This window comes from Sminthopsis crassicaudata, chromosome 2 (assembly GCF_048593235.1).
Source record: "Sminthopsis crassicaudata isolate SCR6 chromosome 2, ASM4859323v1, whole genome shotgun sequence".
Lineage (NCBI taxonomy): Eukaryota > Metazoa > Chordata > Mammalia > Dasyuromorphia > Dasyuridae > Sminthopsis > Sminthopsis crassicaudata.
Window position 1 is genome coordinate 656,838,706 of NC_133618.1, and position 24,472 is coordinate 656,863,177.

At 36.0% G+C, this 24,472-nt stretch overlaps 1 protein-coding gene across 2 annotated transcripts in view; it reads left to right on the forward strand.

Moving 5' to 3' along the window:
* The first annotated feature begins 1,098 nt into the window (after window positions 1-1,098).
* Window positions 1,099-24,472, forward strand: part of PLA2G12B (phospholipase A2 group XIIB) — a 32,869-nt gene continuing 9,495 nt past the window's right edge. The window contains exon 1 of one of the 2 annotated variants that reach the window (XM_074296864.1): window positions 1,099-1,481. In XM_074296864.1, the coding sequence (XP_074152965.1) occupies window positions 1,271-1,481 (211 nt within the window). In that variant the 5' untranslated portion in view covers window positions 1,099-1,270. The remainder of the gene's footprint in view (window positions 1,482-24,472) is intronic. The other variant, XM_074296863.1, reaches the window with a different exon arrangement.

Below are 24,472 nucleotides of genomic sequence, written 5' to 3' on the forward strand. Positions count from 1 at the left end.
CATGAAGCTCATCAGCCTTCCTGAAGAAGGTCATGAATACTTTGAAAATTTAAAATTCGGTGTGACATAAAGTGGTATCATTATTACTCTGGAATATTGTCTAACAGCAATTCCCTCCTTCTGGGGCTCCAGAGGTCTCTATTTCAGAGCAATTCCGGTTCTCTCCCTCAGACAGAGGGATTCCTTATCCTCAGATAATGAAATGTAATACATTATTTCCGATGGGGCACTCAACCACGATGCATGGTTGAGAGTGGCCAAAAGATTCATTTGATCAATGAAGGTATTGCTTTTATTCCCGGCGGTCTCATGAAGGGAATTTATGTCCTTTTGTGTAACAAAAACCAGAGTGCTAACTTGGAAATGGTATCTGGCTGCTGGGTTTCAAATTGGGATTTACGGGTGTCCCCAAAACCTTCCAGGTAAACCAGTCTCTTAAATTTAACAATCTGCTTAATAAAGGAATCGTTTTCTGAATTCTTTTCTGAATTCACCTGCTGCTTTCATTTGTCCGTTCCTCTCTCTGTTGGCCATGGGGTCTTAGACTGAGAACTGGAAGAGACTTTAGAAGTCATGGAAAGTATAATTGTTATTGAGAGTGGCAAAAGGGGCCCCTTTACAGATAAAGCCAGGTGAAGAGATATTAGGGGATTTATTGAATCATCTGGCTGGGTAATCAGTGATGAAGATAGATAAATGCTCAGGTCCTGACTTACCTCTTCCTCTGAATAAGGTCTTCTAGAGCCATCAGCAATGCTTTCCTGACCATACCGCATGGTAAACAGTCCCCCCCGCCAACATGTTCTCCAGTCCCCCTCAGAACTCCATCCAAAGGGACATCTAGGAGATGTGTGGATAAAATAGGGTCTGGAGCCTATGGATGGGGGAATGAATTCAGGAAGCCAGACAGTCTGGAAAACTCCACCATACAGAGAGCATATCCCAATGGAGGAAGTCTATCTCCAACCCGCCCCTGGCCCCTACATTTCAGAGATTGGTCAATACTCCTATACTTGTTTTGGAATCCAACTTTGAAGGGCCCTCCCATTACCTGACCTTTGTTCTCTTTGTAATTGCCCTGATCTCAGCCCAGCTACCAGAACAAGTGTTTAAAGTCCATCTCACTAGGGAGCACCTAAGCTGAATGCTCCAGATAATCCTCTCCCGCAGCTTCTTCAGAACCACCCAGGCTGGTCATTGGGCACCTGGGCTTCCCAGCAGACCAGCTGGGGTCTAGGGAAAGGATCCATCTTCTCTACTTGGCTACAGGATGACGCTTGTTATCAGGGTGCTCTTCTTGTGGCTGAGCATAAGGAGCTGCGTGGGCCAGAGCGAATCCGATTCTGAAGCTGGGGAATCCTACTCCGACTGGGGTCTTCGGCACATCCGGGGCAGCTTTGAATCAGTCAACAGCTATTTTGACTCCTTTCTCGAGTTGCTAGGAGGGAAGAACGGGGTTTGCCAGTACAGATGCAGATACGGTGAGTCCGGTCTCTTTCTGTGTCAATATAAACTCTGTGGCCACAGGGCTTGGAAACTGCCTTGTCCCACAATTCCCATGTCATGTCCTCCCTACCCCCACCATCCCAATAGTTGCCAAAGGACCTTCTTGCCTTTTCATTGCTTTATCAGTTTGCCTGGGGTGGGGAGGAGCCAGGACACAGGGAAATTGAAGTGAGGGCAGAAGATGTCATTTGAAGACCCAGGATGGGTGTAGAGTTTGAAGGAAGAGCAAGAGATGAAATATGCCTGAACATCTGGAGAAACTATCCTAAATAGCTTCCAGGTGGTGAAACAAGCTCCTTAGGGGCAGGCTACTGTACTAGAGAGGTTTTGAACCTGTCATTCTAAAATTAAATTAGTTCACTCTGTCTTGGCTCCTACTTAATGTGAAGTAGTAGGTAGAGTACTAGACTTGGAATCAGGGTGATTTAGATCTAAATTCCACCTCGGACACTTACTAGATGTGTAATGAAGGGAAAGTCATTTCTCTACTCTTCAGAAAACTCTCTCAGACTATAATGTCACAGCTGGATTACATTTATGTCTATGGAGGTATAAATAGAGGTAAATGTGGGGATGCCCATGGTGACAAAATCACAAGTCCTTGAGATAGTAGTTGTAAAGAGTCATGGAAACATCACAGGTATGGATAATGGGAATCTTCTGATACCTGAGCCTGAGGGGAACAGAAGTAGAAATCTGGTAGAGTTGAAATCCTACTCAGGATATTTAATGCCTGAATGATCATGGACAAATCATTTTACACACACAGAGAGATAGACACACACACGTACATACATATAGATATACATGCATATAAAATTTTATATATTTTATTATGTATTTACATATCTGTTATATATTATATACTTATGTATATATGTTTATGCCTATACACATTCATTGAGTCAAAAGAGATTGGGGGAAGATGCATATCTAAGGCCGTCCCTCAATGGTACCATTCTTACCTCAAGGCACAGTAGTACTGGGAATAATGGGGCCCTCATTGGGGGCCACCCCGGACCTGGCCTCCAAGGTGCAGCTAACAAACTAATGAGAATTTCTTCAAACATACATATTCCTCTGAGACATAATCCCAGCTGACATTTTTATGGCACCTGTTAAAATTCACAAAATATCTTTCATGTATACATGACCTCATTTGAGCCTCATAATATCAAAGATTTGTACTATGGTGATTATCATCATTTAACAGGTGAGGAAACTGAGTCTTAGAGATTAAAGCAGCTTGTCTAGGGCAAGACAAGTAGTAAATGTCCTATGTGGAATCTGAACTCAGATCTTCCTGATCCCATGTCCATCATTCTATTCACTGTCAACATACATCAGTTCTTAATTTCATGGGATTGAAGGATTGAGAATAAATCTGATAGGGAATGAAGTCTTTGAAATACCTATCCCCCCCAAAGCATACACACTCTGTCCAAGGACATCCTAATTTTTTTAACTTCTGAGTCAAGGAAGAAACTTTCTTATTATAATCACCAGAGATAGAAAGATGGCTGACAGTAGGGACAGAACAAAACAATCTAGAGTCAACACTACCTTTTTCCCTGGTTAGGGATGGAATGAAGAGAAAAATTGTCTCTTCAGCCTTAATATATAACTCTCTCTCTCTCTCTCTCTCTCTCTCTCTCTCTCTCTCTCTCTCTCTCTCTCTCTCTCTCTCTCTCTCTCTCTCTCTGTCTCTCTCTCTCTCTGTCTCTCTCTCTCTCTCTCTCTCTGTCTCTCTCTCTCTCTGTCTCTCTCTCTGTCTCTCTCTCTCTCTATATATATATATACATATATATGTATACACACACATATATATATATACACACACATATATAGTTATATATGTATACAAAAATATACACAGATATATATCTGTGTATACATACATGGCTAATGGGATGCTGGATTGGTAATAGGTGAGCCAGCCAGGGAGCGCAGAAGATCATATTCAAATGTTGCTACTGACACAAAGAAACTCCATGCTATTGTGAGTTCCCTATTACTAAAGAACATCCTTTTCTCTTCCTCCCCATGTTGAGCTAATAATTCATACCTGACCATTCAAGTTAGATCCAAATTTAAAAAAAAAGTTTATTTGTATGGTAGAGGGAAACAGGATTCAGAGGAAATCATTAAACTATTAAACTATCAATTTTGGTTTTGGATAGGAGTGAGGCAGAGTTTTATAGTGGATAGAACCCTGCTTGGAGTGGGGAAAGGGACCTGGATTTAAATCCCACCTCAGTGTTTGCTGGGAAAGTTACTTTGCCTGAGTCTATTTCCTCATCTCTAAAATAGGGATGATAGTAATATTTCACTGAAAGAATTAAATGAGGTAAAGTTTGCAGTGCCCTTTGTAAATCCCAAAGTACTAGTTAAGAGTCAGCTATTATTAGGAATGGAGTTTGTTCATTTCTGTCACCTGAATCAATAGAGGTACAGTCTCCTCAGATAATCTAAAAGATAAGGCTTTAGTTCTTTAAAGACCTCCTTGGGAAGGCAATTCCTAGAATATACGAACTGAAGGATTTTCCCAGGAAAACAAAACTGCTTCTCCTTTTCCTTCCCCAGCAAAACAGCAGTAAAAGGTCCCAACTCAGCAATCTGCAGAGTGTCAAAGCTCCCCAGCTGGGTAGGGTTGAGATTAGAGACTGGTGGAAGGGAGGAGAAGAGATAAGAGGGAGTTAGCTTGAAAATAAACAAAGCCCTTACTTCAAATGCAGGAATTTTTCCAAGGGAGACCCTGGGCCAAAGAGGAACTTGGAAAGATGATTTTGAATCTGGTTATCTCTGGAACCAAAAGAATCTAAGGGCCTGGAAGATGAACTCAACTTGTTAGAAGCATTTTCTGAAATTATAATGGGAAATAAAAAAATCTTTCAATATTCAAAAACCTCTCCTTTGCCACCCTTCCTGTGTTCTTAACATCCATCCAGGTCTTCTTTCTCTCTCATTTTACTTTGCTTAGTCATTCATATTATCCCTTGAAAAAGTGACAATGACCAGATAAAGAAATTTAGAATCAATTACTCCCAAAATGAACTTATTGGGATTTTTTAAATATTTAAATATTTTAAAAATAGTTTTGACACCTTTTGCTTTTAAAAAAGTTAATTATATTTATTTTTAATAACAAATATTTTTTGTTTAAAATTAATCTGTCCTTAACATTACCTCCCACTCTCATTAAGCAAATTTAAGACAAAGGAACAAACAAATATGAAAAATGAAGCTCTCAAAAAATCACTACGAATCTAGCAAAACAAATCTCCATATTAGTCATGTCTGAAAATGCCTCATTCTGCATGTTGTTTGTTCTGTACCTGTAAAGATGAGTGGAAAGTTTTATCACTACTCTAATCAGAATTTCAAAGTCTTTTAAGATTACTTTTCCCTGTAACCTTGTTATCACTGTGTACTCCTATTTCTTCTCCTTTTGCATCAATTCATAATAGCCTTTCCACTTTACTCGGAAATTCTTACTGAATTTTTAAAATAAATTTTTTGTGGTTGTCTTTCATTTTTCATTTCATTAGTACTGGCTCTCCCTCTAAGGGGCAGGTGACAACTCCTTCCCACTTTAGAACATGTTCTTCACCAAGTTGCTAAAAGAGTTCATCACTTGGTGACTAACCTTCTAGTGATTCCATTTGATTCAACAAGCATTTATTAAGTATGTCCTATATGCCAGATATTGTGCTAGACTGAGGAGATAAAAACACAGGGGAAAGAGGCCATGACCTCAAGTAGATTATATTCTACTGGGAATAAACTACAGGATTTTCTGAGAAGAGAAAGAGCACAGACAACTTCTGGAATCAGGAAGATCTTTTGCAGGGAATGGTATGTGAATTTAGCCCAGAAGACAGCTAACATGCAAGAGATTTTTCAAGGGACAGCTTGTGTTATGGTGGGAGAGGTGAGGGATGAAGTATTTCATTGGATGAACAGCAAGGAGGTCAACTGGGTTACAGTAAATTCTGGTTATGGAGTGAAGAGCCTCAGCAAATTCAGCTGATGGAATAGGTCATTATTTGAAAGCATGTAGGATCTGGCAGAACTCTTTGGGTTTGTAACCACTGAGGAATCAAGGTCATTTCCACTTATTGATGAGACATCGAGTTTCCATAAAGACTTCCATGTTATACAATCATAGAAACTAGTGGTTCAAACCAAACATTAGTATGAGAGAATGTGATTAAAAACTTATCTCTGATAAAAGGTAAGTCTATAAGCTACTCCTGTTGTTCATATCTTCAGTTTCTTTCTGGGCAAGAATGCAAACTTTGCTCTCAGACTTTCACAATGGAATATCAACTCTGCTTTGCTCATGTCTGATATCAAAAGCATACAGGTTTCCCTTTAATCAGCAGTATAAAAACATCTGTCTCATTTAGAGGATTGATATATAGCACTCATCAACAGTTTGCTTAAGACATTTGATGTTTGGCAATGATCATTCATTGTCTAATTCTCCTGGTTCTTTCCCTGCATAAAGCCTGTGTCAGGCTACTTCATCTCCTCAAAGAAACATTTGCATTGAAGGTCGGGGATGACGTCTCACCAGTGGATACAATATTCTCTTACCACTGAGAACTCTCCATTTGTACAGTGTTCTTGTCGCTTCTGTAGAGTTGTAGTTGGAAATATCAAAACTGTCTGTTGAAGTCTTTTATTAACAAGGAATAGATTTTCTTTTTTAAAAATTTTATTTATATATTTTATTTTAGAAGAGCAATTGCCAATCTGCTGGGTTAAGGGAGGTTTCATCATCAGAAATTCCCTACACCGATGCAATCATGTGTCTAGGACTCTCCACTTCCACCCAATCTCCACAATTTTTCATTCTTGTATTATCTATATTTTACAAGATTCCTTTCCCAAAGAGACTTGACTAGAGAGCTATCCCTTATAGGAAAGATTTAAAAAGAGGGGGAAAGGGTCCAGCAAAACTGACCAACATATCAACCAAGTCTGATGATTAGTTCTCTATTTCTGCAAAAAGGAGAGAAATATGCATTTCTCATCTCTTCTTTGGAGCCTGGGTATTGCAATTTTTTACTTTTTTTCCCTTGTGTCCTTATTTTTCAATTTTAAAAATTCTGAACTTAAATGTCAAAAAAGCACCATTCACATAGTGGGACATACAAAAAATTCTATGTGAAATATGAGTATCTATTCCATACCACTTGCTTTTGTAAATATATATATATATATATATATGTATATATACATATATATACATATATATGTATGTATATATAAGATACCAAGTTACTTTCAAAACTGTCCTGTTTGTGCTTTCTTCTGAAAAATCCTTCTCTTTTGCACATTAAAAAAAGCCAACCCCCAAAACTTCCAATGACCTTTTATTTGTGGTTCCTTTATTTTTGGGAACATCACTTGCTAACCACTTCTCTTTCTAATCCCTCCATGAAAAACCCCAATAATAACCTTGTATCAACTAAACATAACTAAACAAATCCATAGTCCCCAAATCTATTTTTCTGTACCTTGTGTCCTCTATCATTAGGATGAGTAATATGCTTCATTTTAGGTCCTCTGGAGATAGAGCTGGTCATTACATTAATCAGAATTCTTAAGTCTTTCAAAATTGTTTTTTTATACAATATTATTGTCTTTGTCTATTTTGCTCTCCTGGTTCTGCTCATTTCGATCTGCTTCAGTTCATATGCTCAGGATACTCTGAAATCATCCCATTTGTCAAATTTTATGGCATAAGGATATTCCATTACATTCATTTGCCACAATTTATCCAGTCATTCTCCCCTCGAGCATCCTCTTGAGTTCTAGGTTTTTTCCCTTTTCTTTTTCTTTTTTGTTTTAATCACCACCCCTTTGTTTATATCCCAATCAAGAAGTTCATTTTGCTTGTGACTATTCCTTTCCTCTTAACACCTTGTCCCCATCACTGCTTATTTGCATTGTATTTCTAAACTTAACTCTGTGACTATTGGACCTTCCTTTGTCTATTTCAGATAAGCAAGAGATTTGTCTGATGCTCCCTCCAGTCATCCTTTCTTCAATGTTCACACATTCTACTTCTTGTGTACTATAATTATAGTTATACGATACATCCCATTCCACCCCCTTTTCCTTCTTCCCACTTTAGTGAATTCCTCTTTTCCTCCTCTTCCCCTCCCCCCTTACAACCCTCTATAGACCTCCTAAATCTTCTGTTGATATTGTTGTCTCATAAAGTTATTGATTTCTATTTTAGTTTTAGTTTTCAGGGACTCCATTTCTTAGGTAAGATTTCCCACTTTCTCTTGTAAGGAAAGTATTTCCCTTCCAATTTTTTTTCCCCTAAGGCAATTGGGATTAAATGACTTGCCCAGGGTCCCTCAGCTATTCGGTGCTAAATGTCTGAGATCAAATTTGAACTCAGGTCCTCCTGATTTCAGGGCTGCTGCTCTATCTACTGCGCCACATAACTTCCCCAGTCCTTCCAATTTTTTACTCCAAAATTTTTAGTTAATTTTTAAATCTCTTGTTTAATTTCTTCTAGATAGTCATGTATCCTTGTGGGAAATCCACTCTTTTCTTTTGTCCCTGATTTCAGTTGTTATGAACTTACTTTCTCCTTCTAAAGTTAATTTTTGGCCAACTCCATATCTCAAGATTTTTTTCTAGATAGTGACTTTCTCCCCAGTCTTAGTTCCTAAAATGGGTCTTTGCTCCAGAGTCATGTTGTCTGTGCTCACTGCTTGACACCTGTGTAACATTAACTAGAATAATCAGCTCTGCTTGGTCTTACCTGGGGTGACTTGAGTTGTCACAACAATGAGGCTGGCCTCCTAAATTTAGATCCCTTTGAAGCTCAGGGAGTTGGGCCATCAGGACTCTCAATGATGTCTCAGGACAGTGTTAGGAACCTTGGATCCTCTGAACATATTCACTGTTCTGGTCTGCACATTGGCTTGGCACCCTGGTGGCTACTATTCCTTGAGACTTTGAAGCCCTGTCTCCATCCTGAAGTTGATGAAAACACTAGAGCTTTGATTTAAAAAACACAAGAGTCAAGAGAAATCTAGAAAAAAATTTTGAGCAATTGAAAGGGCCCTTCATTCTCTCTGCCTCTGTACAGAGTATCCCAGACTAATCTTGTCTCTGCCTTGTCCTTGGTCACTGGAAGCCTGTGGGCTTGATTGCCTCTACTGGCTCTTGCTTTGTTGATCATTATCCTGTCTCTTGCCTGTGGCTTCTAATTGACTTTTTGTGCTATTCTAGGGTAGAATCAGTCACTTCCTATAATTTCCCATCAGATTTCTTATTATTTTTCATCATGGAATAAATTTCAGGTTTTTGTTGGAGTAAGTTTATGAGAATTGGATAGTCTGTAGCCATCTTAGCCAGAAGACTTTGGTCTTCATATACACACACACACACACACACACACACACACACACACACACACATAAAATAACTCCACAGCTTTCAATTTTAATTGTTTTGTTGCTAGTCTTTCCAATGACATTGTTATAATTGTTGAGTATATTGTTTGCTTAGTTCTGCTTACTTAACTTTGTATCAGATATCTTCCCATTCTTCGCTGTATTTACCACCTTCATTTTTTTTCTTACAATGTAGTGTTGTCCTATTATATTCACATGCCACAATTTACTCTATTCTTGCTTGAGTTCAGCTCCAAGAAAAATTTATTTCTGAAAATTAGTCAGAGGGCCATAAATTCCAATCTTGGCTGCCATTCACTTAACCTATGAGATCTTGATCAAATGTCTTGACCTTTTGGCACTCAGAATAAAAAAAGCTGGCTCTTATGAGCTCTCACGTACTTTCCAGGTCTTTATCTATGATGATACTTTCCAAGCTACTTCTTATCAAAAAGCAAAAACCATGGAGCCCAACCTTCCCTTTCTCTGACAGGATTAGCTGTCAGAGAGCCAAATTGATTACTGAAATGTAATCTGATCAGCCTCGTTACTCGGAAATATATATATTTCTTCTGCTTCCTTCTAATGGCTTCTGGTCTGTTTTAATCCTTTAAGTATCTTATCTTAAAGACATTTAAATATTCAATATAATTTATAATTCCAATTCTTTTTGGAAATAAAATCCAATATATATCTTAAAATTAACTGACCAATTCAAAACAACTTGAGAAAAACACAGACATTCCATGTAAGGAAGCCAGGGTCTCTGGGTTTTTTTTTTTTTTAAATAAATGACCCCACCTAGACTCTGGAAATTAATAACTGTCCCTTATCCTGGTAATAAAACCTAGCAGTCCTTGACAGTAACTGAACTGAGAAGTATGCAGAGAGAAAGACAGGTGATAATAATAATTGCTCCCTTTGTTATCAGACTTAAGGTTTTACAGAGCAATGTCACCCAGAATACTCTGCCCTTGTTAAACCTTTGGAGACATTTCTTGATTCTGACTCAAGGGAAGCTGGACCACTGTCCTTCATCTACAAGGCTCAGGATTTGCCTCCCTGTTTCCTCTGAATCTCTGTTTTTACCCCCAATTTCTCTTTTACCCTGTTTTCTCTGAAACACCTCAAAGACTTTCTTGGATTTTTTTTAAAGGGGTTTTTCCTCCTGCTAATATAGAGGCAGTATTGCCTAGTGGACAGAGGACTGTAGTGAAAGTGATGAAGATTGGGCTCAGTCTGTCCCTCAGAATGGCTGGAACAATGAAAAAAAATTAGCAGTTTGAGTCAGGGTTCAAAATTCAAACCCCTGCTGTCAGATCTCCCAAAGGAATTTGGGGCTTCTCCCAATTCAAGGAGTGCCCCTTCACCAAAGGGGCAAATTGATAGCAAAGAGAAAAGCTGGGAGCTCTGATATGATTATATGATCCATTTGATCAGATGGGTTAATTATATAGGGGCACAGTCTGGGGCAGCTGCCAGATGATTCAATGGATCCAAATCCCTGCAAAGCCCCATGGTAATTACAGAAATCAGACAAAAGAAGGAGGAGCTATAGAGCTTATATACATTAGTGTGATTTGGCCTGTGTTTTAATTTAGGGCTCAGTACTGAGCCAAGTTCCAGAACCGGGTGCAAGGTTGTTGCTGTTGTTTACTAGACCAGACGTGTAAGATTGCACTAATTATGGCCTGGCTTGGATGCAGACACAGACAAACAAGGCTATGTGATGGTTGCTGTATTCTTCTTTGACCACTATTTCCTTTTTATGGCTCTCACCAATATGCTGGATACTAAGTTTTGCTATGGATTTCACCAACTGGGATCCCCTATTCCATAATAGAGACCCATATTCCATCCCTAAAATCTTTGCTATGGCTTTCACTAATTGGGACCTTAGACCAGCCCTCTTACTTGCTACCTACATAGTCTTGGTTAACCCCTTTAGGTCTAAATTTCCTAATCTGTAAAATAAGGGTATTAGATTAGATAATATCTAAAAGCCTTTTCAGATCTCAATCTGTACCTAAAAAATCTAATGACACACAATGATCTACTTTGTTGTAAGGCTATTCACTAAACTTCCTTTTACTAGCCTGATATTTAAATGGGCAGATCTTTCCTGTATTCATGTTTTAGTAACTATAGGGGACTGGTAGAGCAAACAAACATCAGGGAAGAAATCTAAGAAAATCAGAACTCTTAAAAAGTAAATCCAGAGAAAGCATTATTTGTAGTGGGAATAAGCTAGAAGCTTTCCCAATAAGATCAAAAATGAAACAAGGTTGCTCATTATTCAATTATGTACTAGAATTATTCAGTTCTAATACATTATTCAATCATTTATTGGAAATGCTAGTGTCAGCAATAAGAGAAGAATCAGAAAAGGCAAGGAGATAATAAACTACCTCGCTTTGCAGACAATATGATAATATACTTGAAAAATCCTAGAGATTCAATTGAAGAGTTAGTGGGTATAATGAATAATTTTAGCAAAGCAGCGGTTTATACAATAAACCCACACAAACATCAGCATTTCTATATATCATTAACAAATACTGGCAAGCAGAGATAGTAAGAGATTCCCCATTTAAAATAACTGTAGACAATATAAAACACCTGGGATTATACCTATCAAAATAAACCCAGAAATTACATGAACATAATTATGAAATACTTTTTTATATAAAGTCAGATTTAAATAATTGGAAAAATATTAACGTTCATGGGTTGGCAGAGCCAACATAACAGACCATGATAATTTTATCTAATCTATTTATTCAATGCTATCCCAATTAAATTATCAAAATTTATTTTACTAAGCTAGAAAAAATAATAACAAAATTCATTTGGAAGAACAAAAGGTCAAGAATATTAAAGGAATTAATAAAAAATGTAAGGAAGGAGGTTTAGTAGTACCAGATATTAAGCTCTACTATAAGGCAGTAATTAGCAAAACTATCTGGTACTGGGTAAGCAACCGAAAGGTAGATAAGTGGAACAGAATAGACATATGATACACAGTAGCAAATGAATATAATAACTTTGCATTTGACAGATAAAAAGTATATATGTATACTATTAATATTTATTGCTCATATATAATATGTAATGTAGATTATAGGATATATAAATATATTATGTTTATATATAAATATAATATAAAGGGAGATATAAGAAAATTAGAACATGAGATATATTACCTATAAGACTTATGGATAGGTGAAGAATTTATGAATAAATAAGAGAGAGCATTGTGAGATATAAAATAGGTAATTTTGATCACATTAAATTACAAAAATTTTGCACAAATAAAATCCATGTAACCAAAATTAGAAGGAAAAAATAGGAAAAAAAGTTTATGGACAGTTTCTCAGAGAAAGGTTTCATATCTCAAAATATAAAGAACTTTGTCAAATTTATAAAAATAAGAGCCATTCACCATTTGATAAATGGTCAAAAGAAATGAACAGACAGTTTTCCAATGAAGAAATCAAAACTACACATAAGTCATATGAAAATATGTTCTACAGACAATTCTCAGATGATGAAATTGAAATTATATTCACTCATATGAAAGAGTGTTCCAAATCACTATTCATCAGAGAAATGCAAATTAAGACAACTCTAAGATATCACTACATACCTGTCAGATTGGCTAAGATGACAGGAACAAGATAATGATGAATGTTGGAGGGGATGTGGGAAAACTGGGACACTGATACATTGTTGGTGGAGTTGTGAAAGAATCTAGCCACTCTGGAGAGCAATTTGGAACTATGCCCAAAAAGTTATCAAACTGTGCATACCCTTTGATCCAGCATTGCTGCTATTAGGCTTATATCCCAAAGAAATACTAAAGAGGGGAAAGGGACCTGTATGTGCCAAAATGTTTGTGGCAGCTCTTTTCGTAGTGGCTAGAAACTGGAAGATGAATGGATGGCCATCAATTGGAGAATGGTTGGGTAAATTATGGTATATGAATGTTATGGAATATTATTGCTCTGTAAGAAATGACCAGCAGGAGGAATACAGAGAGGCTTGGAGAGACTTATATCAACTGATGCTGAGTGAAATGAGCAGAACCAGAAGATCGCTGTATACTTCAATGTTGTATGAAGATGTATTCTGATGGAAGTGGATATCTTCAACATAAAGAAGATCCAACTCACTTCCAGTTGATCAATGATGGATAGAAACAACTACACCCAGAGAAGGAACACTGGGAAGTGAATGTAAATTGTTAGCACTATTGTCTATCTACCCAGGTTACTTATACCTTTGGAATCTAATACTTAACATGCAACAAGAAAATGGTATTTACACACATATATTGTATCTAGGTTATACTGTAACATATGTAAAATGTATGGGATTGCCTGTCATCTAAGGGAGGGAGTAGAGGGAGGGAGGGGAAAATCTGGAAAAATGAATACAAGGGATAATGTTGTTAAAAATTACTCATGCATATATACTGTCAAAAAATTTTATAATTATAAAATTAAAAAAAATAATTAAAAGAAAATATGTTCTAAATTGATATTGATTAGAGAAATGCAAATTAAAGAAATGGAAAATGAGATATTATCCTATACCTGTCACATTGGCTAAGATGATAGAAAAGGAAAGTAACAAATGTTGGAAGGGATATGGAAAAATTGGTTCACTAATTCACTGTTGGTGGAACTGTGAATCAAACCAACAATTTTGGAGAGCAATCTGGAATTATACCCAAAGAATTATAAAATTGTGTATTACCTCTGCCTTGCATTACTATTAGGTCTGTTTCCCAAGAGGATTAGAGAAAAAGGCAAAGAACTTATATGTTTTAAAATATTTATAGCAACTCTCTTGCTAGTGACAAAGAACTAGAAATTGAGGGGCTGCTCATTAACTAGGGAATGGCTGAATGAATTGTGGTTTGTGATTGTGATGAAATACTATTGTGCTATAAGAAATGATGAGGCAATTGATTTTAGAAAATCATGGAAAGACTTGCATGGAATAAAGAAGAGTGAAATGATTAGAATTAAGAGAATTTTGTACATGCTAACAGCAACATTATTGTAAGAACATCTTTGAGCAACTAAGTCATTTATGTATGTATGTGTGTGTGAAATATATATATATATATATATATACATATATATATATATATATATATATATATATATATATACATATCTTCACATCTAATGGTAGCCTTCTTAAGGTTGGAGTAGGGAAGGAGAAAAAATAAACAGTGCACAAATAGAGAACAAAAGAAAACTTAGAGGAAAGCACAGAAAAACAGAAAATAATGTGAAGTATTTACTACATAATTTTTCCAAAAAAAAGCAAGAAATGTGAAGTGGAAATTCATGGTTTTATGTTGAATTGTCTTTTTATGTTGCATGGTATATATGGAAATATTCTTTTTTTTTGTCTTTTTGTATTTAAGTTCAAAATCAATGTTCCCCCTCAATTTTTACATAGCCTTTCATTATTGAATAGGTATTGCCTCAGACAAAGTTAGATCCCGGAAAGACGTTAGCTTAAAAAAGCCAAAATTTCCCACTTCATCTGGAGTCATTATTAGTCTTCTTATCTCATATCTTGCCTTTGGTCTCAGATGGCTTTGAAGAAGAGAGTGAGACTGGTGGCTTTGCACAACCCTCCCTCACTTAAATCTATTCACTTGCATATCATGGCATCACCCTCCTAATGTCATTGGTCTTCTTCAAGAACAAAGGAGAAACAATCATCAAAATGAATATAATTTTTAAAAAAAGTATTACTGTCCCATGCCATACAAATAGAGTTGATGCAGTCGAAAGAGGTCTGGATTTGGGGTTAGAGATCCTGAATTTACATTCCAAACCTGCTACTTGCTGCCTGTGTGAGACTTTCGGCAAATCATTTGTTGGGTCAGTTTTGTCATTTGTAAAATGTGGAGGCTAGATCTCTAAGGTTCTTTTTAGCTATGCCTCTGTGACATTCCTACTACTTCTTTTTTTAAAATCTGGGTCTCGGGAATCAAATCCTTTCCAAGTTTTTGTTCTTTCTGCTCCGAGGATTTTGGGGCCTTGATTTTCTGATTCTTTTTGGTGAAGAAGGAGAAGGAAATTTCTGTTTTTTTCCCTTAACTATTCTACTTATAACCTCCCTTCTTCCCACAGTGGAATAGTGGGAATTCTCTATGAGATCATTTCCATTTTATCTTGCATATATCTTTTTAACTCATAATTGTTTGCATGTTCTATCACTAGAATATAAGTTAAGTGAAGGCAAGGACTATTAATTTTTTTTTTACATTTTTATTTAAAGTTTTGAGTTCTAGATTCTCTCTTTCCATTCCCTCCTTTGTTCTTCTCCCTCTCCTTGAAACAGTAAAAAATCAAATAGAGGTTATGCACAATTACATAAAATATTTCAGTCATTTAGTAAAAAAAAAGACTAAAATAAAAGAAAAAATAAAGTAAGAAATAGCATGTTTTAGTCTGTATTCAAATAACATCAATTCTTTCTCTAGAGGCAGGTAGTATCATCATTAATTAATCCTTTGGGTTTGTCTTGGATCATTGTATTGCTGAGAATAGTTAAGTCATTCACAATTCCTCACCAAACAATATTGCTGCTATTGTGTACAGTGTTCTTTTGTTTCTGTTCACTTCACTTTGCATCGTTCATGTAAGTCTTTCCAGGTTTTTCTGAAATCACACTACTTGTCATAATACAATAATTTTAGTCATATACCATGGTTTATTTCCCAATTGATGAGCATCTCTTTAATTTCCAATTCTTAGCCACCACAAAAAGAACGTTTGTAAATATTTTTTTACAAATAGATCCATAAAAGACATTTGTGGAATGTCTTTGAGATATAGTCCTAGCAATGGTTTTGCTGGATCAAAAGGTGTGTACAGTTTTATAGCTCTTTGGCATAGTTCTAAATTTTTCTCCAGAATGGTGAATCAATTCATAACTCCATCTACAATGTATTTCTGTCCCAGTTTTCCTATATCTCCTCCAATATTGGTCATTTAGTATGATGCAATTTGTACCTAATCTATTCCATTGATTCATCACTCTATTTATTAATCAGTATCTTGCTATTTTGAGAATTACTGATTTATGTACAGTCTGAGATCTAATACAGTTAGACTACCTTCTTTCGCATTTTTTCCCACTGATTCCCTTGATATCTTAGAGTTTTTGTTTTTCCAGATCAATTTTGTTATTATTTTTTCTAGCTCTATAAAATAGTTTTTTGGTAGTTTGAATGATATGACACTGACTAAGTAGATTAATTTGGGCAATAATTGTCTTTTTTTTTTTTTTTTTTTTTTTTTTTACTATATTAGCTCAGCCTATCCAGGAGCAATTAATATTTTTCCAATTGTTTAGATCTGACTTTGTGTGAAAAGTGTCTTATAGTTGTTTTCATATAGTTCTTTTACTTATCTTGGAAGATAGATTTCCAGGTAATTTTTACTTCCTATAGTTATTTTAAAGGACATTTCTCTATCTCTTGCTGCTGGGCTTTGTTAGTAATATATGTTGATTATTTATGTGGGCTTATTTTGTATCTCTTGCTAAAATTGATAGTAATTTCAAGTAGTATTTTAGTTGATAGGATTTTCTAAGTATAACATAATATCTTCTGGAAAGATTTATAGTTTTGTTTTCTCATTGTCTAATTTATTTCCTTTAATTTCTTTTTCTTCTCTTATATTACTATAGTTAAACTTCCTAGAATAATATTAAATAATCGAGGTGATAATGGTCATTCTTTTTTTCACTCTGGATTTTATTGGGAAGGTTTCTAGCTTGTTTCTATTACAGATAATGTTTACTGGTAGCTTTAGACAAATATTACTTTTTTAAGGTAAGTTCTTATTCCTATGCTCCTTATTATTTCTATGTTCTCTAATGTTTTTATTAGGAATGGATGCTATATTTTGTCAAAGGCTTTTTATGCATTTATTGAGGCCATGTGGTTTTAGTTAGTTTTGTTATTGGTATGGACAATAATAATGTTTTCCTATTGTTGAACCAGTCCTTCATTCCTGATATAAATCCAACCTGGTCATAGTATATGATTTTTGTGATGTAAATTTCTCTCCAGTATTTTATTTTAAATTTTTGTATCAATACTAATTAGGGAAATTGGGCTATAATTTTCTTCTCCATTTTGACTCATCTTGATTTGGGTATCAACATCATATTTGTGTTGTATACAGAATTTGGTAGGATTCTTTCTTTGCCTTTTTTTCAAATAGCTTATTTAGCATTGGAATTGGTTGTTCTTTAAAAGTTAAGTAAAATTTGCTGGTGAATCTTTTTGGTCCTGGGGATTTTTTCTTAGGAAATTCATTGATGTCTTGTTCAATTTCTTTTTCTAAGACTGGATTGTTTAATTTAATTTATTTTTATTTTACTTTATTTTTCTTCTGTTAATCTGGGTCATTTATATTTTTGTAAGTATTTATTTCATTTACACCATTGAATTTATTGACATATAATGGGGCAAAATAACTCTTTACAATTGTCTTAATTTTCTCTTCATTGGTGATAAATGCACCTCTCTCATTTTTTATACTATTATTTTGGTTTTCTTCTTTCTTTTTAAAATTCAAACTTACCTATTTTACTTTTTCTCATAAGACCAGTTTCTAGTTTTATTTATTAGTTCAATGGTTTTCTTATCTTCAATTTTATTAATCTCTCTTTTGATTTTTAGGATTCCTAATTTGATGTTTTGGGAGATTTTTAACTGTTTTTTCCCCCTAATTTTCAAACTTTGCGTACCTGATTAGTTGATCTGCTTTTTCTCTATTTTATTCATATGAACAATTAGAGATATAAAAGCTGCTTTCCATAAATTTTGGAATGTTGTCTCATTGTCATTTTCTTTAACTGAATAATTTTTTAATTATTTATTTTATTTATTTTTTGCTAAGGCAATTGGGGTTAAGTGACTTGCCCAGGGTCACACAGCTAGGAAGTGTTAAGTGTCTGAGACCAGATATAAACTCAGATCCTCTTAACTTCAGGGCTGATGCTCTATTCACTTCACCACCTAGCTGCCCCTTTTTAATTGAATTATTGATTGTTTCAATGATTTGTTCTTTGACCCACATTTTTTTAGGATTAAACTTTAGTTTCCAATTAATTTTTTAATCTTTCTTTCCATTGTCCATTATCTAATGCAATTTTATTGCATTATGATATAAAAAGGATGTGTTTATTATTTCTGCTTTTCTGAATTTGGTTGTGAGAATTTTATGTCCTAACAGTAGGGAAAAACACCAGAAAGGAGAGTGTATCAAAGAAGAAAGGGGTGTCAAAAGCAGCAGATAGAAGCAAAAAAAATGATGAGATCTACTGCTGATTTAGGGAATATAGAAACCCTTTGCCTTTTGTATATCATGGAAGGGATCATTTGATGGAAACAGAAAGGCAGGAAGCAGAGTAAGAGTCAAAGAGGGAAGAAAGGCTAGATACATAAATATTGTCCAAGCCTCACAGCAAGCCTGTTTTTCCTCCTCCACATTCTCAGGTGTCAAAAGTGAAATAAAGAAAATTCTAGTATCTGCCAACAGATATGCTCTATTTAAAGTGAACTGGATAAAAATGTTTATATTTGTTTTAGTCTCTTTGGAATTCAGGTAGTATTTAACATCATCATCATCATCATTTATGTAGCACTTTAAGATTTATGAAGTGTTTACATATATTACATACATATATTAACTCATTTAATCTTCACAACAGCTCTGTCAAGATAGATGTTATTATAATGTCCATTTTACAGGTAAGGAAACTGAGGCAGAAAGAGGTTAAGTCACTTGCCTAAACTAGAAAGTATTTGAGCAGGTCTAAAACTCAGATCTTCCTGATCCTAAATTCCTAGTCACTCTTTTGACTCAACTTAACAGTATATAAAATTAGAAATCAGAATTAGTAAATAAACTAAAGATGGAAGTATTCCAACAAAAGTTGTTTACTTATTAAAGCTTTTATATTCTGATTTCAGGTGGACGAGATCCTTTCCTTCATTAGATTAGATAATCTTTTCCTAAAATCTTTATAGAAATTACAAATGTGAAGAGGGAGGTAACCTCTCCATGGCAATAGAAAAAAATGCTAGGAAAAAGAAGAAAAAGTAAATTTGCCATAGAAAATGTGACCCAGACCCAGAGAGTTTGGGCTGATTTGAATATTGGTATCCTTGGTTTTTCCCAAAACATTAAAATGACAAGAGCAGCTACTTGCCAACATCATCCTTGGAAGTCTTCCATCCAAGGGTTATGGTTAACACTTAAGCTGTGACAGGCAGGGCTACAGATCAATTCTAATGTCAAGATTAGGGACTTTTTGTCCCTGAAAAAAGCTGGAGATGTGATGTGTGAAAGAGCAGCAGCAGTGTTACACAAAGAGATTTTAATTGCTTTTACCATTCTCATCCAAAAACAGAAGGAAAGCCTTGTTTCTACAGTTATTCTGATACCATACAGATTTAGATATTATATAAATAACATTTAAATTATTTATCTTCTTTTGATAAAATGTACCTATATTCACTTAAATCAGGGCTTCTAAAACTTTTTCCACTCGTGACCCTTTTTCATTTGAGAAATTTTATGTGACACTAGGTATATAGGTATATAACAGAGACTTACTGATAATAAATCATAATTTGTGACCCCCACATTGAATTATGAGACCCCATGTGGCATCTCTAACTACAGTTTAAGAAGCTGGGACTAAAACTAAATTAAGTCCACAACTGGAATTCTTCAATTTTGATGGGGAGAGGGAGGAAACAAGTATTTATTAAATGCCTGCTATGTGACAAGCACTAAGTGCTTTACAAATATCATTTCATTTGACCCTCACAACAACCCTAGGAGTCTGGTGCTGTTATGATCCTCACTTTATCACTGAGGAAACTGAGGTAGAAGTTAAGTGACTTGACGAGGGTCACACAGCTAGTAGGTGTCTGAGGCTGGATTTGATCTCAGATATTCCTGACTTCAGATCCAGCATTCTATCCATTGCACCATTTCTCTGTCCACCAGGTATTTTGGTCAAACAATCAAAGTTAAACAGAAAAAGAACTAATTGGTAAATTTAGATCAATGAGAGTGATAAGGCTAGAACTAGATGAGAAATGATTGAGAGGAGGTGGAGGCAGCAAAAGTAGACAATTTTTTCAAGGAATTTGAGGAAGGGAAAAGAGAGAATAATAGGCTAAGTGATGGTAGGGTGTAGTGAATTTTTTTAATGAAAGTGGAGATAAATGCTGGAAGACAGTAGGAAAGGAATAACTAGACAGGAAGGGTTAAAGATTTGGGAGGAGGGATGAATTCTGCTGTAGGAGAGGGACAGGGATGGGTTTGAGTATATGTAGAGAGCTGTTGGCCTTGGCAGGGAGAAGGGCCACCTCTTGGTACATCTCTTTGATTGGAAGGGGGAAAGGGATAGAGCATATCAAAGGGTTTGAAAAGAATAGAAGGGGAGTTTGGAAAAAATACCAACTCTCACAGGTAAAGAAAAACTATCTTGAAATGTTCATAGAGCCATAAAAACAGTGACATAAAACCTGATGTAATGAAATGGCAATATTTCTCTTTTTGGTAGAATCGGTAGAAACCTTAGTGGCTCCTTATTATGTTGCATGAATTATATCAATGGTGGACTAATGCATAGTATGGCGGATAATTAGAGCAGAAAAGACAAGTGCCCTACTTGAATGCCATAAACCAAACCCAGATGATCTCTTAATGGCGAGCTGCCCCCTCTCTTTATGGTTCCTTAGTCATTTCAGTCATAGTTGACTCTCAGGGACCCCACTTGGGAGTTTTCTTGGCAAAGATACTGGAATACAGTTAAAGAACAGAGACAAACAGGTTAAGTCATTTACTCAGGATCCCACACCTAATAAGTATCGGGCTAAATTTGAACTTGAGTTTTCTTGATTCCAGCCCCAAAGCTATAAGCACTATCCAGCCACACTATCCACTTAGGGGCCCACCTCTCTACTCAATTGTTTTCAGGGCTACTTGGTGCATTTCAACAGAACTGAAAAGAATGGTGAGGATAGGACTCAAAATAAATGTGACCAAGAGACTATTTAAACAGTTAACACATTAGGATCATAAGAAGAAACTCTGTGGGATCCTTAATGAACTTTCCCAGCAAAACCAGTAGGAGCTTGGATGGGGGATATTCCCAGAACACCACTGACCACATCTTTTATCTGATTAATAAGCTTTTGTGACACTCTATTGACTCTAGGAAATACAGGACCCTCTGATGTGCATTGAATTGAAGCAGAAATTGTCATTTCCAATTCACTAGCACATGGGCTTACTGTCATGCTCAAATGGTATTTCTGCTGCTGCTGCTGGAGAAACTTGAGCAGTCCTGATCCTGACCTATGAGAAGAGGGCCAGCCCCTTCCTTTAAAGTCCACTGAGCAGGGCACTCCTTCTGGCTCATTGGCCAGTCCTGATGTAAGCCCCTTTGCTGCTATCATGGGATCAAAGGATCAATAAAGGGATTGCTTCTTCATTCCTCAGCATCAGAGTCCTTCAGCCTTGAGACAGTGTCTGAAGTAGCCAAAGCAACTCATCTTATGCTCTGAGATGCACTCCAATGCAAATCCCTATAATGATTAACTACCTAGAGTCACCTAGGGAGCAAATGGCAAAGGTGGGGCTTAAACACAGGGTTATTGGACCCCAAATCCATTCCTTTCTCTCCTGTCCTAGGCTGCTTTTTCCTGAAGCATTGATCCTTTCTGGCATTGCACATCACCCTTGAATACCAATCAAGCTTCCTTTAAGGGAGAAGTTCCTATTTCCTTTACTTCTGAGAAAATTAAGTCTGCGGAAAAAAAGGAAAACCTGAAACCCCTTCTTATGATTCCCACTTTGTGCCCTGATTATCAGTGATTCAACATGCACTCATTAAAAACTTACGATGTGACAGACATTTATTGCTGGGGATGCAAATATGAAAGTGAGACAGTTGGGACAGCTAGGTGGCCCAGTGGAGAGAGCACTAGCCCTGAAGTCAGGAGGACCTGAGTTCAAATTTGAACTCAGGCACACTTCCTAGTGACCCTGGGCAAGTCACTTAACCCCAATTGCCTCAGGAAAAAGAAAGAAAGAAAGAAAGAAAGAAAGAAAGAAAGAAAGAAAGAAAGAAAGAAAGAAAGAAAGAAAGAAAGAAAGAAAGAAAGAAAGAAAGAAAGAAAGAAAGAAAGAAAGAAAGAAAGAAAGAAAGAAAGAAAGAAAGAAAGAAAGAAAATGAGGCAGTTTAGGGACATACAATATGTTCACACATTTAAAAAATGGAATTTATATAAGATAAGAACAAAATGATGGGGTGTAGAAAAGAGAGATACATTTGGGGAAATACAAAAATATTTAGAAACCATTCTCATTAGAAAGTAGAAAATTGCTTGTAGTTTCCATAATAACTCACATTTCTGTGACATATTAACATTTACACAGTACTTTCCTTTCAATTCTTTTGTGAGACAGGAGTCAGATAGACCTATTTTGGGATGGAAACCCAAAGGTTAGGGAAATTAGGTGATTTGCCTGAATCAGGTCCAGTTGGATGGAGGTGACTGCAACCCCAGGCCCTCTTAACTATAGAGCAAATATTCTTTAAAACAACAGTAGCAGCAACAACAACATAATTCTTTCAATTCTCTGTTCTATGAAAATTCTATGTAAGACACAGATGACCTTTCTTCAGGGGATAAAAAAGCCCAAAGAAATCAATAGAGAAATAAATCTTTTTACCCTTATCAGAATTTTTTTTAAAGTTCAAAGCAAAGATTTTGTAATGACTCTGAGAGAACAATGTTGTATTCTTCCAAATTTGCAGGAAAAAATACCAACATAAAAAGCAAATACAAATGAATGGCCTTTCAGTGTCTACTTGATGTCAGATTTTACTTGGGTCTTTTTTTTGGTAGCTTCTATTGATTTCCCAAAATTCATTGTGTTCCTGTAAATCATGGCAGAAAATGCTGATTGACATCAGGAGTGGTTAGGCTTGGTGCCCACATTAAAGCTAGGTAAGCTTGCACATTTATCTTAATAATAAGATCTGAAGTTTATACAGGGCTTTAAAATTTACAGATGTGATCACCTTTGAGTTCACAACAAACATGTGAAGTAGATGTGAAGTCAGATTATACTCCTGGAAGGAATTTTGCTGAAGCTTCATCTAGAGTCATCAAGTGAATTGATTTTTTTTTAGGATTTAGTATCACCTAAATGAATACTATATTTAGAGATACCAATTGTGTGAGTCCCCTTTTTGAGTGATTCTTCATATTTAAATAAGGGACTGGACTAGATGATCTCCAAGGTCCCTTTGACTTCTAAACCTATGCTTTTAAGAAAGGTAGAATTTGAACATAGATTTCTCACTCCAAATTCAACACTTCTGTTATAGCAGGCCTAATCAATACTGCAATGAAAGTCAAGGGAAAAAAACCACCAAAAAGTTATATAAATTCTCAGAAAATTAGAACTGTCTTGCTCAAAGCCTATATACTTACAGCCTTGTTGCAATTCCATTTTATTTTGTCTTGATCTAAATGTGTTTGCTACAATTTTGTTGTGTCCTACTCTCTAGAACCCCCAAGTTTTGGGGTGATTAAAACATTGAGCTCTGCTTTATAGAGCCCCCAAGTTGGGGTAACAAAATGTACCATTGCTTTCTAGAGCCCCCACACTGAGGTGATTAAGATATAACTTCCTAGTGGAGAAGTGATGAGGCGGGACTCCTGAGGATGGTGGAAAAATCGAGTCCTTTTATTTCAAGGGCTTTCCCCTTTTTTATAAGGTAACAAAAACAACAATGTGCATATGGGACCACATAAACAACTTGCTATTGTAGGTAGTTTGCCACCTGGTATCACTCTGCTTCAATCTCAACACAGGTTGTCATTGCCCCCTGACTTCTCAGGAAGGCCGAGAGACCTTAGGGAAGATGGGAGCTGAACCAGACATTGTCAGCAGGTTCCCTCTGGGCTGAAGGGTCTTATACTTCACCCAGAGCTCCCCCACTGACTGTGACCCTCTACATAATTCTGTTGAGGACTAGATCTAGAATACTTGGTCTAGATCCCAATTTCTTAAACTTGGGGTCACAATGCCATATGGGGTTTCGTGAGTGAATGTGGGGGTTACAAAATTATATTTATTATTAGTAAATGTTTGATTTGTATATCTTTTTATATACTTATATTCTTGGAGTCCCAAAAATTTCTGGGGGAAAAGGGATTGCAAATGGAAAAAGTTTAAGAAGCCCCGCTCTAGACTGCCTTTTTTGACAAATCAAAACTCCTCCAGAGGTTTCCCAATAATGTACAACTGTCTTCTAACTTTCAAATCTTGGAGGAAAGGTTCTTGAGCACACGAATAATCCATTTCAAGCCCCAAAGCCAAGTGCCCAATGAAGAACAGCTTCCTTTCTTCTTTAGAGTGGCATTGCCTGATAGTGGAACAAAGAATCAGGGATGCTTG